Below are 11,075 nucleotides of genomic sequence, written 5' to 3' on the forward strand. Positions count from 1 at the left end.
TTTTTTTTTTTTTTTTTTTTTTTTTTTTTTTTTAATCTATCGCCAATTTTCTCTTTTTTTTTTTTTGTTCTTCTCACACGATTTTTTCTTTCTAGAGAGAAAGAGAAATTTTGGAAAGGATAGCTTTTGTTTGGGAGCGAATATAATAATATACTAGCAATTTTTATATGAGTTTCTTCTGAAGGAGGAGGAGAGTTATTTTCTGAACAAGAAGCTTTGAATCAAATCATTCCAAAAACAAACCGGAAAGCCCTTAACAAAGTCATCTTCATCCACCCATCAAACAAAAAGAGACTTAAGGGAGGAGGAGGAGGAGCTTTCTTTTTCATTTCATGGATTGCTGAGTCTGTCAAGGCACCAGCACCGGTACTCTGACTTGGAGTTTTTGTACAGCTCTTCCGGCTTCATCTTCTCTAGATCGCTCTGTTTCCACGAGTTCAGACCATTCCCTTCTTCACTTAACCCATGCTCTTGATCCCGCATTCTCTTGTACAGTCTCATGGCAGATACACAGTCCTCATAAGGCTCGTGCTTCCCGCATTGGATCTTGTATCTGCAACATACAAACCAAACCAGGGTTCCTATCTCATTGTATGTTTTCCAAAGTTTTGCAGTACCCAATGTCAAGAAATAGAGCCCAAGGATTAACTTACCCGAGATATGACTTTGTGAGGTACCTGAGCGATTGGCTTACAAGATTTGTCTTCATCAAGGGCACATATTTGGCTGTGTCTCTGAGGTGAAGCATAGCAAGTATATTAGCGAGAGGCTGGAAAGAGAGATTTCAAGCAAAGGCAACAACAAGCAGAGTACCTCAACAAATGGCTAGGGTATTGGAGATTCAAGCAAGTCATATCATGCCTAAGGTCATGACCAACAAGAAGAAGCTTCCCAGCGCCATCATTATGTCCGCCGCACAAGATGGCCAAAACTTTTTCTCGCACATCCTGAAGAGACATACCGTCCTTCAAATCTGCCGGGGTCAATCCAGTTACCTCGTGCCTGAACATCAGGCGGGTGAGAGATTAATAAATAAGGAAGAATTAGAAAACCAAAACAAGCAAAAACGTCCACAAGAAGAACCTGTAATCGGTGACAGGGTTTAGTGGTTTGACGTGAGTGGAGAGGATCACATTCTCGTCTTCGTCCACCAGGCAAACAAATGCGCACTGATCAGTAGACCCGTCAATACCAATACCTACCATTTCACAGTCAATTGACACTGCCTTGAGACGTGAAGCACCATGTGACCTAGAAGGATTAACCTGATTCCGTTGGGTAGATGTTGCCTGACATGAATATAATATAAAGCACTAATAAACTTTAAGGATGACAACAGGGAAACTGCTAGTGCTAGTATTTCAATAATCAGAAAAGAATACACTCAGGTTGTTCACATTTTGACACAGAATTCCCAACAGCTAGTGAGTGGGTCTCTGATCCTAGTTACAAAGACTTACAGGAGGAGGAGGAGGAGGAGGAGGTGGAGAGAGGTGACACTTGTTTATATGCTCAGCAAGAGCAGCGGCCTCCTCAAAGACTTGAAGACAAAGACTACAGCCTCGTTCAGAGAAAATGGTTTTGCAGTTTCCCTTGAAAAGATGGTCCGGAACTGAAATAAATGGTGATGGAATCAAAACAATCCATAGCAATGTTGTATGTGGAATGGAAACAATCATATATATATATATATATATATATATATATGTCTATTACCGTTAAGGTGTTCCCGAACAGATTCGAAGGATTTACAGTGCTTCAGGCAAACCCCACATCGAGGCTGATGAACTGAATGGTACGAAACCTTCATGTGCTCGACGAGGTGTTCGCGTCTATTGAACATCTTGTAGCAAGCAACGCATCTGTGCCTGCNAAAAAAAAAAAAAAAAAAAAAAAAAAAATCAACTCGAATTACACAACCCTAACAGTGAATTTGCGAAGCCAAAGTGATTCGAGGGCCCAGAATAAAAGGGAAAAACAACTGGAGATTAAAGAGGCGAACCTTATCCTGTGATCTCCGGAAGAAATAAACTGAGAATCCATGGAAAATCAAAAGCGAGTCGAAACGTCACCGCCTGGGGTTTAGTGTTGTCACCGGAGAAGAAGGGTTCGAGTTTCCTAGGGGATTTTTTTTTACTTTTTATAGCTACTACCTATCTTTCTTTATAATTGCCACACCACCCCTTCTCTAAAATTAATTACAGAAATCGTACTCCTCAAATCCTCCTTAAACTTTTCAAAATAACAGTTTAGCCCCCTCAGCTTTAGCACCTACCGAAATTAAATAAAAACTAATTAGGAACTATTGTTGGGGGTATTTTATTAAATTAACAATAAAACAAAAAATATATAGTATTAAAACACTAAATAAAATATAAATCTATGGTATTTTTTTTAAATGGCAAGAAAAACACATTAAAATATGTTTTTCAGACAAAAAAAATATGATTTTTATTAAAATTTGGAACATAAGTTATTGTAAAATATCACAAACTTCCGATTTAAATATCTAAATAACAAAATGATTTCTAAAATAATCAAATATATAAGATTAAGTCGGGTTAATCGGACAAAACAAATAATAGTTAAATGACTTATTTTTTTTAGAGATTAGTCATTAACCAAATTGGATATGATAGGTTTAGCTGACTAGTTGGAAATAACTGAAGCTAGACAAAGATAGTTATAAGTTATAACAAGAAGATTTACAATAGTGGAAAAGGGAGTTGCAAAGTCCTTATTCAGTCACTCTTCATAGAAACCGAAGGAATCTATTTTTTTGCCCTCCTCTTTATTCACCATACCTCACTAAATTTCAGGAAACCATATACTAACAAGAGAACTTGCTCGCTTTCACAAAAAGCAGAGGCGCACAAACAAATAATAACAAAGTAGATATTAGATTAATGATTCATTAGCCTTATATATAGAGTCAGCAGGATATCGGTTTAGCTAAAACAAATCAGTTTTTGATTACCGACCTGACCCGACATCCGGATTTGTAAATCAATTAATCTTGATTACAACTGGCAGCTGCTGCTATATGTACTCGGTACCGAGAACCGAAATTGGTTTCTCGATTCGGTTTGTTCGGGACAAACCGTTCGCTTAGTACTAACTAATATAGTAAAATCATTGCAACATTTAATGTCGCAAATAATAAATCCAAGATTAAATACACTTCCTCTTCAAAGCATGATATTAGGTTGAAATAATATATTATTAATATGTAGATTATCTATCTCTTAGAAAAAGACGAAACCATAGAGTATAAAACAATTCATAGAGAAAGAATAATGAGAATTAAAACATACTAAAATAATCAGTATAAGTTAGCATAAGCTAAATTGGAAAGTGACCTAATTTTGAGAATCTAAGGTGTAATTTTAATAACATGTACGTTAGTGCTTGTAATTGGAAGATCAGTGCGTTAGGACTAATAGATATAATCTCTCCCGAGTCCTGACAGCTGCTGATTCTCATAAATCCAAAAAAAAAAAAAAAGAACAATGACGAAGAAAGAAACACAGAGTGGAATCAGAATCCGATCCCATTCGTACATGCATCACTCTTCCTTTTTTGAAAAACTTGTAAAAGTTTCCACAATTCCACCTTTCAACAGTTTCTTCTCCCTTAATTTCTTCTCTCGTTGAATGTTGGAACACGTTATTCTGCAATTAACAAACAATATTAAATAAAACAAAAGCATAGATTTTTCATTATAAAAAGCTCGTTAACGGTCACCATCTTCCCTGCACATATCACTATCTCCATCGACTCCTGTATTTCCCAAGTTCTCTTGAGATGGCAAAGAACTCACAGAACAGTAGCAAGAAGAAGCAAGAAAACAGAGTTTGTGAGAAGATCTTCAGAGCAGTGACGAGTCCTGTCCGAACTGTTCGCCGCATCTCCACCAAACCTTCAATTACAAGCCACCCAGCAGAGGCCGTTCGCGTCAAATTTACAGAGACATCGTCGACTCAGGCGGCGGCAGCCAAACCCATCATTACAAAGATGGAACCGAAGAAGACGGTGATCGCTCGAGTGGAGACGACTATCAAAACGGACGAGAGGTTCACCGATTACATAAAGAAAGCGAAGCTGAAGATTAGGGCCATGACGACGAATCACGATGACGATGCGTGGGAGACAAGTGAAACAGATCAGACACGTGAGCATCACCATGTCCATATCTCTCACGTAGGTGGCCGTAGCAGTGGGAGATCATCATCATCATCAGATCAGTTCTCTGAGTACATAAAGAAAGCGAAGATGAAGCTCATGTCCTCTTCCACCATTGCTCCTCGTGCTAACCCAACTTACGATACTTATTTCAAGTGATATGGATTTCGTTCGACAACTGATGATGATTTTTGAATAAAGTAAATCGTGGCCTTTTTGTCTACAGATAATATGATTGATAATGTATATCTATGTTGTGGTTTGATACTTGTAAAAGATTCTATTGTATTAATAAGTACGGACATGGATTTTGTTGCGTCGATGTTGATCATCTTCTCTTCACAATTATTATTAAAATGTTTAGTCAGTCAGTCTGACTGGTTGGTTTCGTTTCGTTCTAATAATAAAATAGTGATACACAAATATCATATGGGCTCTGAATGGGCCGTCATGTACTTTGATAATAATTTCGGATAATTGACTTATAAATAATGAATAACAAAGCTTTCGAATAAACGAAATGACATGCACGAACTAAGCACGATCGTTAAATCCGTTATATAAAATAATAATAATACCCCTGAATCTGATCGGCTCTGGATGTGCTGTTAAGAAGGTTTTTTGTCGTTCGATCTTAACGTAAGTAACATGACTGATCTGTACTGAATATTCGTTTTCAAACGATAACTGCCTTTTAATTTAATGCCAACCCCGAAAGAAAAAAATAAATAAAAAGAAAAAAAGAAGGGCAGTCAATATATATATATTCATCTCAGATTTCGTTTTCTTATTTTACTCATAAGTGATAAGTCATACTCTTGCCTTAAGTTTAACACGAGATTTCCATTTCATTTTTAATCTTGGACGGATATACCATCCTTAATTCTCAGTTAACAATACTGTCTGTAAAACATTACTTACGCCGTACAGTCTTTTTTGTTCATATTCCTGTTTACGACTATTTTTAATGTGTAAATTTAATGGTTAACTTATTTGTTTTCATTGAATTTAATTGCCTAATTAAATTAATAAATTGTAGTTGTGTAAACCACGGGATTGTGCGTATATATATATATATACACACAACACAGTCTGTATATTGCCTTTTTAAAATACAGTATATACTTTGTTCCTAACTCATAATTTTCTTGGATATAGATACAAATTGTGTTTTCTATTGTATTTGAAAATTAAATTATCTAAGAACATTAATGTATATCTTGTATACCGCATCGTCAAATTCGAAAACCTATACTAGTATTATTTTCGAAATGGTTTTTTTTTTTTTTTTTTTTTTGTAAAATATACTGTAATTTGTTGTTGTTAATCATAAACGCAGAGAAAGTCCCTTTTCGACGATCAAGAGTCAAGTTTGACTCCAGATGCATAATAGTGACTCCAGATGCATAATAGGCTAGGTACTACTCTTTCTATAAACAAATTAATTAATTAATCGTAAACCTAAATTAATAACAATATCAATACAACGAATCTGATGATCGGCCATTTTGCTACTCAAATTCAAATTAGCTATTATAAAATGCATTCATTCATATATATGTCAACTGAATTAAATCTGGCGTTAGTTACCACAATTGTTTGAAAAATAAAACTCGAAGACGCCCGTCTACTGTAGACTATTTTATAATTTAGCATTGTATGTGTCGTGTTGTTTAAAATGCAAATATTTGCAAACACATACATAAAATGCAGACATCTATAATAACATTTTTGTTTCCTGTGTAGTATTTCTGAGCAAAATGTGGGTATTAGGGTCTATATAATTTGTAGGATTTATAAGAAAAAGAGAGAGAGAAAAACACCAACTAAAATACCAGAATTAGTTGGTTCGATGATATAGCAAGTCGACAGACATTGTGTAAGCGAGGAGAGAGGGCAGTACCGGGCGGTGGCACGATAGCTGAGTCATCAAGACAATAATGGTTGGTCATTTATAATTTACTTTCTGTGAGTTGTATAACGTCTACCTACGTCTTCTCATGTATTTAATTAATATATAGATATATATCGTCTTTACGTAATTTTCATTTGTCTGTTTTACTCGCTATCGTCAATGACCTTACAAAAAAGGCCAGCACGAAAATTACGAACAAATCAATGACCTCTCAGTGACAGAGAGACCAATCCCCTAGCTAAACAATATTTTTTTGTGTGTGTTAATTCATTGTGCTTTTTGGTTCATACATAAGTTTATTATATATTCCACGTACAGACACACACACACACACACACACGTGGAAAACGAATTGAAGGTCTTTTCTATTTTTAGACTAAATCGACCAAGTCGTCAATCTCAAATTAACAAACGCGGACACTATATGTGTTGGAATCGGCCAAACGTGAAAAAGAAAGAGCCAGTACAGGTAACAGCTCCAGGTTATAGTAGTAAAATCTTAACTATATATATAGTAGTATAGAAATCATGTTAATAGTTCTTAGACATCACAAACTGTACGTTAGATATGTAGGAAGTAATTAACAGTGAAAAGTAGAAGAACGGGACATAGAAAATGGAGATCTTGCAGACTTGTACGTACTAACAGACAAAGAGAGCTAGTTTTGGTAAAATTTGAGTTAAATGCAGATCATGAGTGAGTGTCATACACGTACCAAACATATATGCATTCTTTTAAACCCCAAACCATATTATATATTCTGATTATAAAAAGTAATAGTAATACTTATACTACAACAACAGGTAAAATAGGTACGTAGGTAGGTGGGTTGGAACGGCGTCGTAAGGGGATTTGTCTTTTCCCGCAGGCGAGAGGGCCTCATGCATGAGTCATGATGAGTCGCGGAACAAAATCGGTTGTTACCTTTTAGTGGCCACACACACACAGGACTCGAGTGACTTGTTCGCCCATGGGACCCACTTCCCTTCCAATTATTTTACATAAATCTTATTTCTTTATTGTTAATTTAGAGAGAGAGTCATTAATTGTTAATTACGAATTTACGATCGAGTCGACTCCTTCCCCAAGGCTATATTTAAACACCATCATATTTGCAAGATTACAAAGAGTTATTTTTTTATTTTGTGGCAACCATCCCAAACTATATATTTTTTTATGTATTTTCAAGATACTTTTTAAAGTCCAAAAAAAAGAAAAAGAAAATAGACGACGACGCAACAACCAACCCCCCCTTAAACCCCAAAACCTCCTCCTCGTTGGAATATAATGGCTCAAACGCCGGGGTCTCCTGTTCAGCATCCTCCGGTGCTATTGTCTGATTCCGCCGCCAAAGACGTCATGATCAAGTGGTTTCGCGGCGAGTTTGCGGCGGCCAACGCCATCATCGATGCCCTCTGCGGACACCTTATGCAGGGATGCGGCGGATCTGCGGAGTACGAGGCTGTGATGGCAGCGCTTCATCGCCGAAGGCTCAACTGGATCCCAGTGCTCCAGATGCAGAATTACCATTCCATCTCTCAAGTCACCCTCGAGCTACAATTAGCCACGGACAAGAAATGCCTTCATGGCAAAGCAGCAGCCATCCACGATCATCATCATCATCATCATCATGATGATGATTCTCCTTCCAGCGATATCACTGATTCCGGTAATCAAAAACATCCAATGTGATCCTCTCTTCTTCTGTCTACTATATTGATTGATGATTATTGGATCATACATATTACATAACATAACATATATAAGTCGATGATGTCGTCATGTCTTTTAGTAATTTCTCTCTTTTTCTTCTCCCTGACCTTACACGTGTTCTCCCGTTTACCACTAGCTAGTTACGGCCTTCAATTCATTCACTCTCTAAATTTTTACTTAAAAAAAACAAAAAAAAAAAATGTAAATTATCGCAGGATCTCGGGAAGAAGAGCGCGTGGACGAAACGATCTCAATTTGTTGGAAGCACGAGGAAGAATGTGAATCAAAGGATTCACTCCTCAAGCAGTCGTCTAAGCGTTTTTCGGCCAAGGAACATGTTAGAGGACATACGGCAAGTTCAAACCCCTCCCCAATCCTCTTTAGGCAGAGTTGATACCAAAGCTGACTTGCTTTTATACATTCTGAGGTTTGATTTGTTTTAGTAACTGAAAAATTTATCAGGGCTTTACAAAAAAAAACTTTTTTGTTTTCTTCTAATTAATTATTTAGTAAAGAAGGCTCTCTCTATCCATATCAGTTTGTTTACTCTCATTAGTTACTACTAGTGTAGTCTCGTACGTCCTGATGTATGAAGTTGCTTCATTGTTTTAATTATGACTAATTATTAGACTGCGTTGTTTGCTCCTGCTCAGGCCAATGTTGTGAAAGGACTCAAACTCTACGAAGATGTCTTCACTGGAACTCAACTCTCCAAGCTTCTGGATTCTATGAATCATCTCCGAGAGGCTGGTCGTAATCACCAACTTTCAGGTGATTTTTATTGGTAATATTGCGTTAGTTTTACCCTCTAGCTCATTCGTGTTTTTTGCATCAACCTTACAAAGTTTCTCTCATCCCAAAATGCAGGGGAGACATTTGTTCTGTTCAACAAGAACTCCAAAGGCACCAAAAGAGAGCTTCTTCAGCTTGGGGTTCCAATCTTCGGCAACACCACAGATGAACACTCAGGTGAAAGACATTAAAGGTCTTGGTGCATCCGTTTACGAAAACACTGTATATATATATAATCTTCCTGACAACTCCCTAGTCGTGCTTGCAGTGGAACCTATCCCACCCCTTGTTCAAAGTGTGATCGACCATCTACTTCAATGGCGCCTGATTCCTGAATACAAACGACCAAATGGCTGTGTGATCAACTTCTTCGACGAGGTAAAATTACACTCCCATATCCAGATTAACATCCCTTAATCCTGCCAGCTAAGGTTTGAGCTTGTTTGCAGGACGAGCACTCTCAGCCATTCCAGAAACCACCTCACGTGGATCAACCCATATCCACTCTTGTTTTGTCTGAATCAACCATGGTGTTTGGGCACAGACTCGGGGTCGATAACGATGGCAACTTCAGGGGCTCACTCACTCTCCCACTAAAGGAAGGGTAATGGGAACACTCCATTTTCCTCATTGCCATGAAACCTGGGTTTTTCCATGCTGTGTATGGTATGTTTATCCCCCTCCCATTTGCTTTTTCATGTATCTGGGTGTTTGCGAAAAATATTGTTCATGATAGTGTATCTTAATGGGCTTATCTTTTCAGTTATATTCTTCCTTATGTATCTGTTGAGCCATAACATCAACAGAAAGATACGCAAGTCCTTGATTCTACTATGCGAAGTTCATTTTGCACTTTTGTACATTCTTGAGATCGACCTCGTGTCGAACTCCTTAAAGCAGAAAGGCTCTGTGAGCAAGGAAATTCTATTTCAGTTAGGTACGCTATTGTTTTTCTGTATTATTCAAGTTATATGATAAATTCACGTATCATCAGGTTCCTTTCGAAAGTTAGCTACTAGGTGATTTTGGATCAGAAGCGACTAGGGAATCGTTATCACTTAAAAATCTCTGAATGAATTCTTGTAGGTCTCCTTAGGTCTGAAAGCTCCTGGGACTTCTTGGAGATAGCCTTGCTTGCTTGCTTCTGTGCTATCCATAATCATGGTTTTGAGGTGTTATTTTCCTTCTCAGCAATTGTACGGCATACACCAAGTCCTCCAATTGGATTTAGCATATTGAAAGCTGGTCTCAACAAATCAGTCCTCTTGTCCGTCTATTCGTCTCCATCTTCAAGTTATAGCCTGGATAATACTACTTATGGTATAGCACTTCCTTCTTGTCTTTGAAGTTAACATTTGAACGAGTGACTTATATGCGTCTTAGCTTTTACTTTAACTACAAATCCTTGCTTTCATTGTCAGCTATTTGTTCAAGTATTTTGCATGCATGCCAATTAGTTTTCCTCAAATACAGTTTCCATACCGTTAATCAAACATATCAGTGTTATGTCCTGGTCCTCATGTTATTAGCACTGTAAAATCATATCTTCTTGACCAAGTAGTGGATCCAGTAGCAGGTGTCGACTTCATGGAATACTTTCCAGTTAATCGACTCAAGTAGTAAAAGTTCTCATCTTACCGCCATTATTTTATTGTAATAGCTTTAGGAGTAGTTTTTCAAGATGTGAAATCTAAGTCACACATGCTGTGAAAAGATTCTTCTAATTGTTTGCTGTTGTTCATATTAACTCTTTTATTGTATGCTTTCGAATCACTATTATTTTCTTTACAGAGAGACATATTGCTTCATTTCTGAGTGCAATTGGGCAGAAGTTTCTGTCTATGTACCGATCATGTGGAACATACATTGCTTTCATCACTATTCTCATAAGTGTATACCTGGTCAAACCCAATTATGTATCATTTGGGTATATTTTCCTTCTCTTGCTCTGGGTTACTGGAAGACAACTGTTTGAAGAAACTAAGAGACGCTTGTGGTTCCCTTTGAAAGCATACGCAGTTTTGGTGTTTATGTTTATCTACTGCTTAAGTAGCTTTGTCAGCTTGCAGCTTTGGTTATCTGGATTCATTGATCTCTACTTTTATTTGGGTTACGACTCCAAAGCACCATTGCTGGATAATGTCTGGGAATCTCTTGCTGTGTTGATCGTGATGCAACTTTACAGCTATGAAAGGAGGCAGAGTGGACACTACATTCCAGGTCAATCTCGTTTGCTTCATCCTGGAGTTTTTGGTTTTTTTGAGAGATTTTTGGTATGGCATGGTCAGAAGATCTTGTTCGCGGCATTGTTTTACGCATCATTGTCTCCGATTAGTGTGTTTGGATTTGTATATCTCCTTGGCCTTGTCATCTGCACAACCTTCCCAAAGTCTTCTTCAATACCGTCCAAATCATTTTTGATTTATACTGGATTTTTGGTGTCTGCGGAGTATCTTTTCCAACTGTGGGGCA

General features: G+C 37.3%; 4 protein-coding genes across 5 annotated transcripts in view; 3 read left to right on the plus strand and 1 right to left on the minus strand.

Moving 5' to 3' along the window:
• LOC104784487 (RNA exonuclease 4) lies at positions 144–2,111 on the minus strand. 2 transcript variants are annotated; one of them, XM_019245580.1, is made up of 7 exons: positions 2,003–2,111; positions 1,717–1,868; positions 1,467–1,612; positions 1,084–1,289; positions 814–1,002; positions 654–734; positions 144–553 (listed from the first exon to the last, which is right to left on the minus strand). In XM_019245580.1, the coding sequence occupies exons 1-7, from the start codon at positions 2,041–2,043 to the stop codon at positions 331–333; spliced, it is 1,038 nt and encodes a 345-aa protein (XP_019101125.1). In that variant the 5' UTR covers positions 2,044–2,111; the 3' UTR covers positions 144–330. The 2 variants fall into 2 exon arrangements, with proteins under 2 accessions (XP_019101125.1, XP_010507814.1); XM_010509512.2 differs by having other exon boundaries at positions 1,461–1,612.
• On the plus strand, positions 3,626–4,513 carry LOC104784488. Its single transcript, XM_010509513.2, has one exon. It carries the CDS (start codon positions 3,805–3,807, stop codon positions 4,339–4,341), a length of 537 nt encoding a protein of 178 aa, XP_010507815.1. The 5' UTR covers positions 3,626–3,804; the 3' UTR covers positions 4,342–4,513.
• On the plus strand, positions 7,273–9,232 carry LOC104784489. The gene is made up of 6 exons (XM_010509515.2): positions 7,273–7,767; positions 8,027–8,163; positions 8,465–8,582; positions 8,679–8,780; positions 8,872–8,981; positions 9,053–9,232. The coding sequence occupies exons 1-6, from the start codon at positions 7,386–7,388 to the stop codon at positions 9,209–9,211; spliced, it is 1,008 nt and encodes a 335-aa protein (XP_010507817.1). The 5' UTR covers positions 7,273–7,385; the 3' UTR covers positions 9,212–9,232.
• LOC104788710 (piezo-type mechanosensitive ion channel homolog) overlaps positions 9,227–11,075 on the plus strand; it is a gene marked incomplete at its 5' end in the record, with an annotated part of 9,612 nt that continues 7,763 nt past the window's right edge. The window contains 4 exons of the mRNA XM_010514495.1: positions 9,227–9,269; positions 9,367–9,540; positions 9,690–9,923; positions 10,395–11,072. Of these exons, the coding sequence (XP_010512797.1) occupies positions 9,227–9,269; positions 9,367–9,540; positions 9,690–9,923; positions 10,395–11,072 (1,129 nt within the window). The remainder of the gene's footprint in view (positions 9,270–9,366; positions 9,541–9,689; positions 9,924–10,394; positions 11,073–11,075) is intronic.

This window comes from Camelina sativa, chromosome 5 (assembly GCF_000633955.1).
Source record: "Camelina sativa cultivar DH55 chromosome 5, Cs, whole genome shotgun sequence".
NCBI lineage: Eukaryota > Viridiplantae > Streptophyta > Magnoliopsida > Brassicales > Brassicaceae > Camelina > Camelina sativa.

Coding starts and splice junctions, on each gene's coding strand:
- LOC104784487 (XM_010509512.2), bottom strand. CDS start 2,043: ATGGATTCTCAGTTTATTTCTTCCGGAGATCACAGGATAAG. Junction 735..813: donor TACCCTAGCCATTTGTTGAG/GTACTCTGCTTG, acceptor GCTTCACCTCAG/AGACACAGCCAAATATGTGC. Junction 554..653: donor CTCACAAAGTCATATCTCGG/GTAAGTTAATCC, acceptor TGTATGTTGCAG/ATACAAGATCCAATGCGGGA.
- LOC104784489 (XM_010509515.2), top strand. CDS start 7,386: ATGGCTCAAACGCCGGGGTCTCCTGTTCAGCATCCTCCGGTGCTATTG. Junction 8,781..8,871: donor CACCACAGATGAACACTCAG/GTGAAAGACATT, acceptor TCGTGCTTGCAG/TGGAACCTATCCCACCCCTT. Junction 8,982..9,052: donor TGATCAACTTCTTCGACGAG/GTAAAATTACAC, acceptor GCTTGTTTGCAG/GACGAGCACTCTCAGCCATT.
- LOC104784488 (XM_010509513.2), top strand. CDS start 3,805: ATGGCAAAGAACTCACAGAACAGTAGCAAGAAGAAGCAAGAAAACAGA.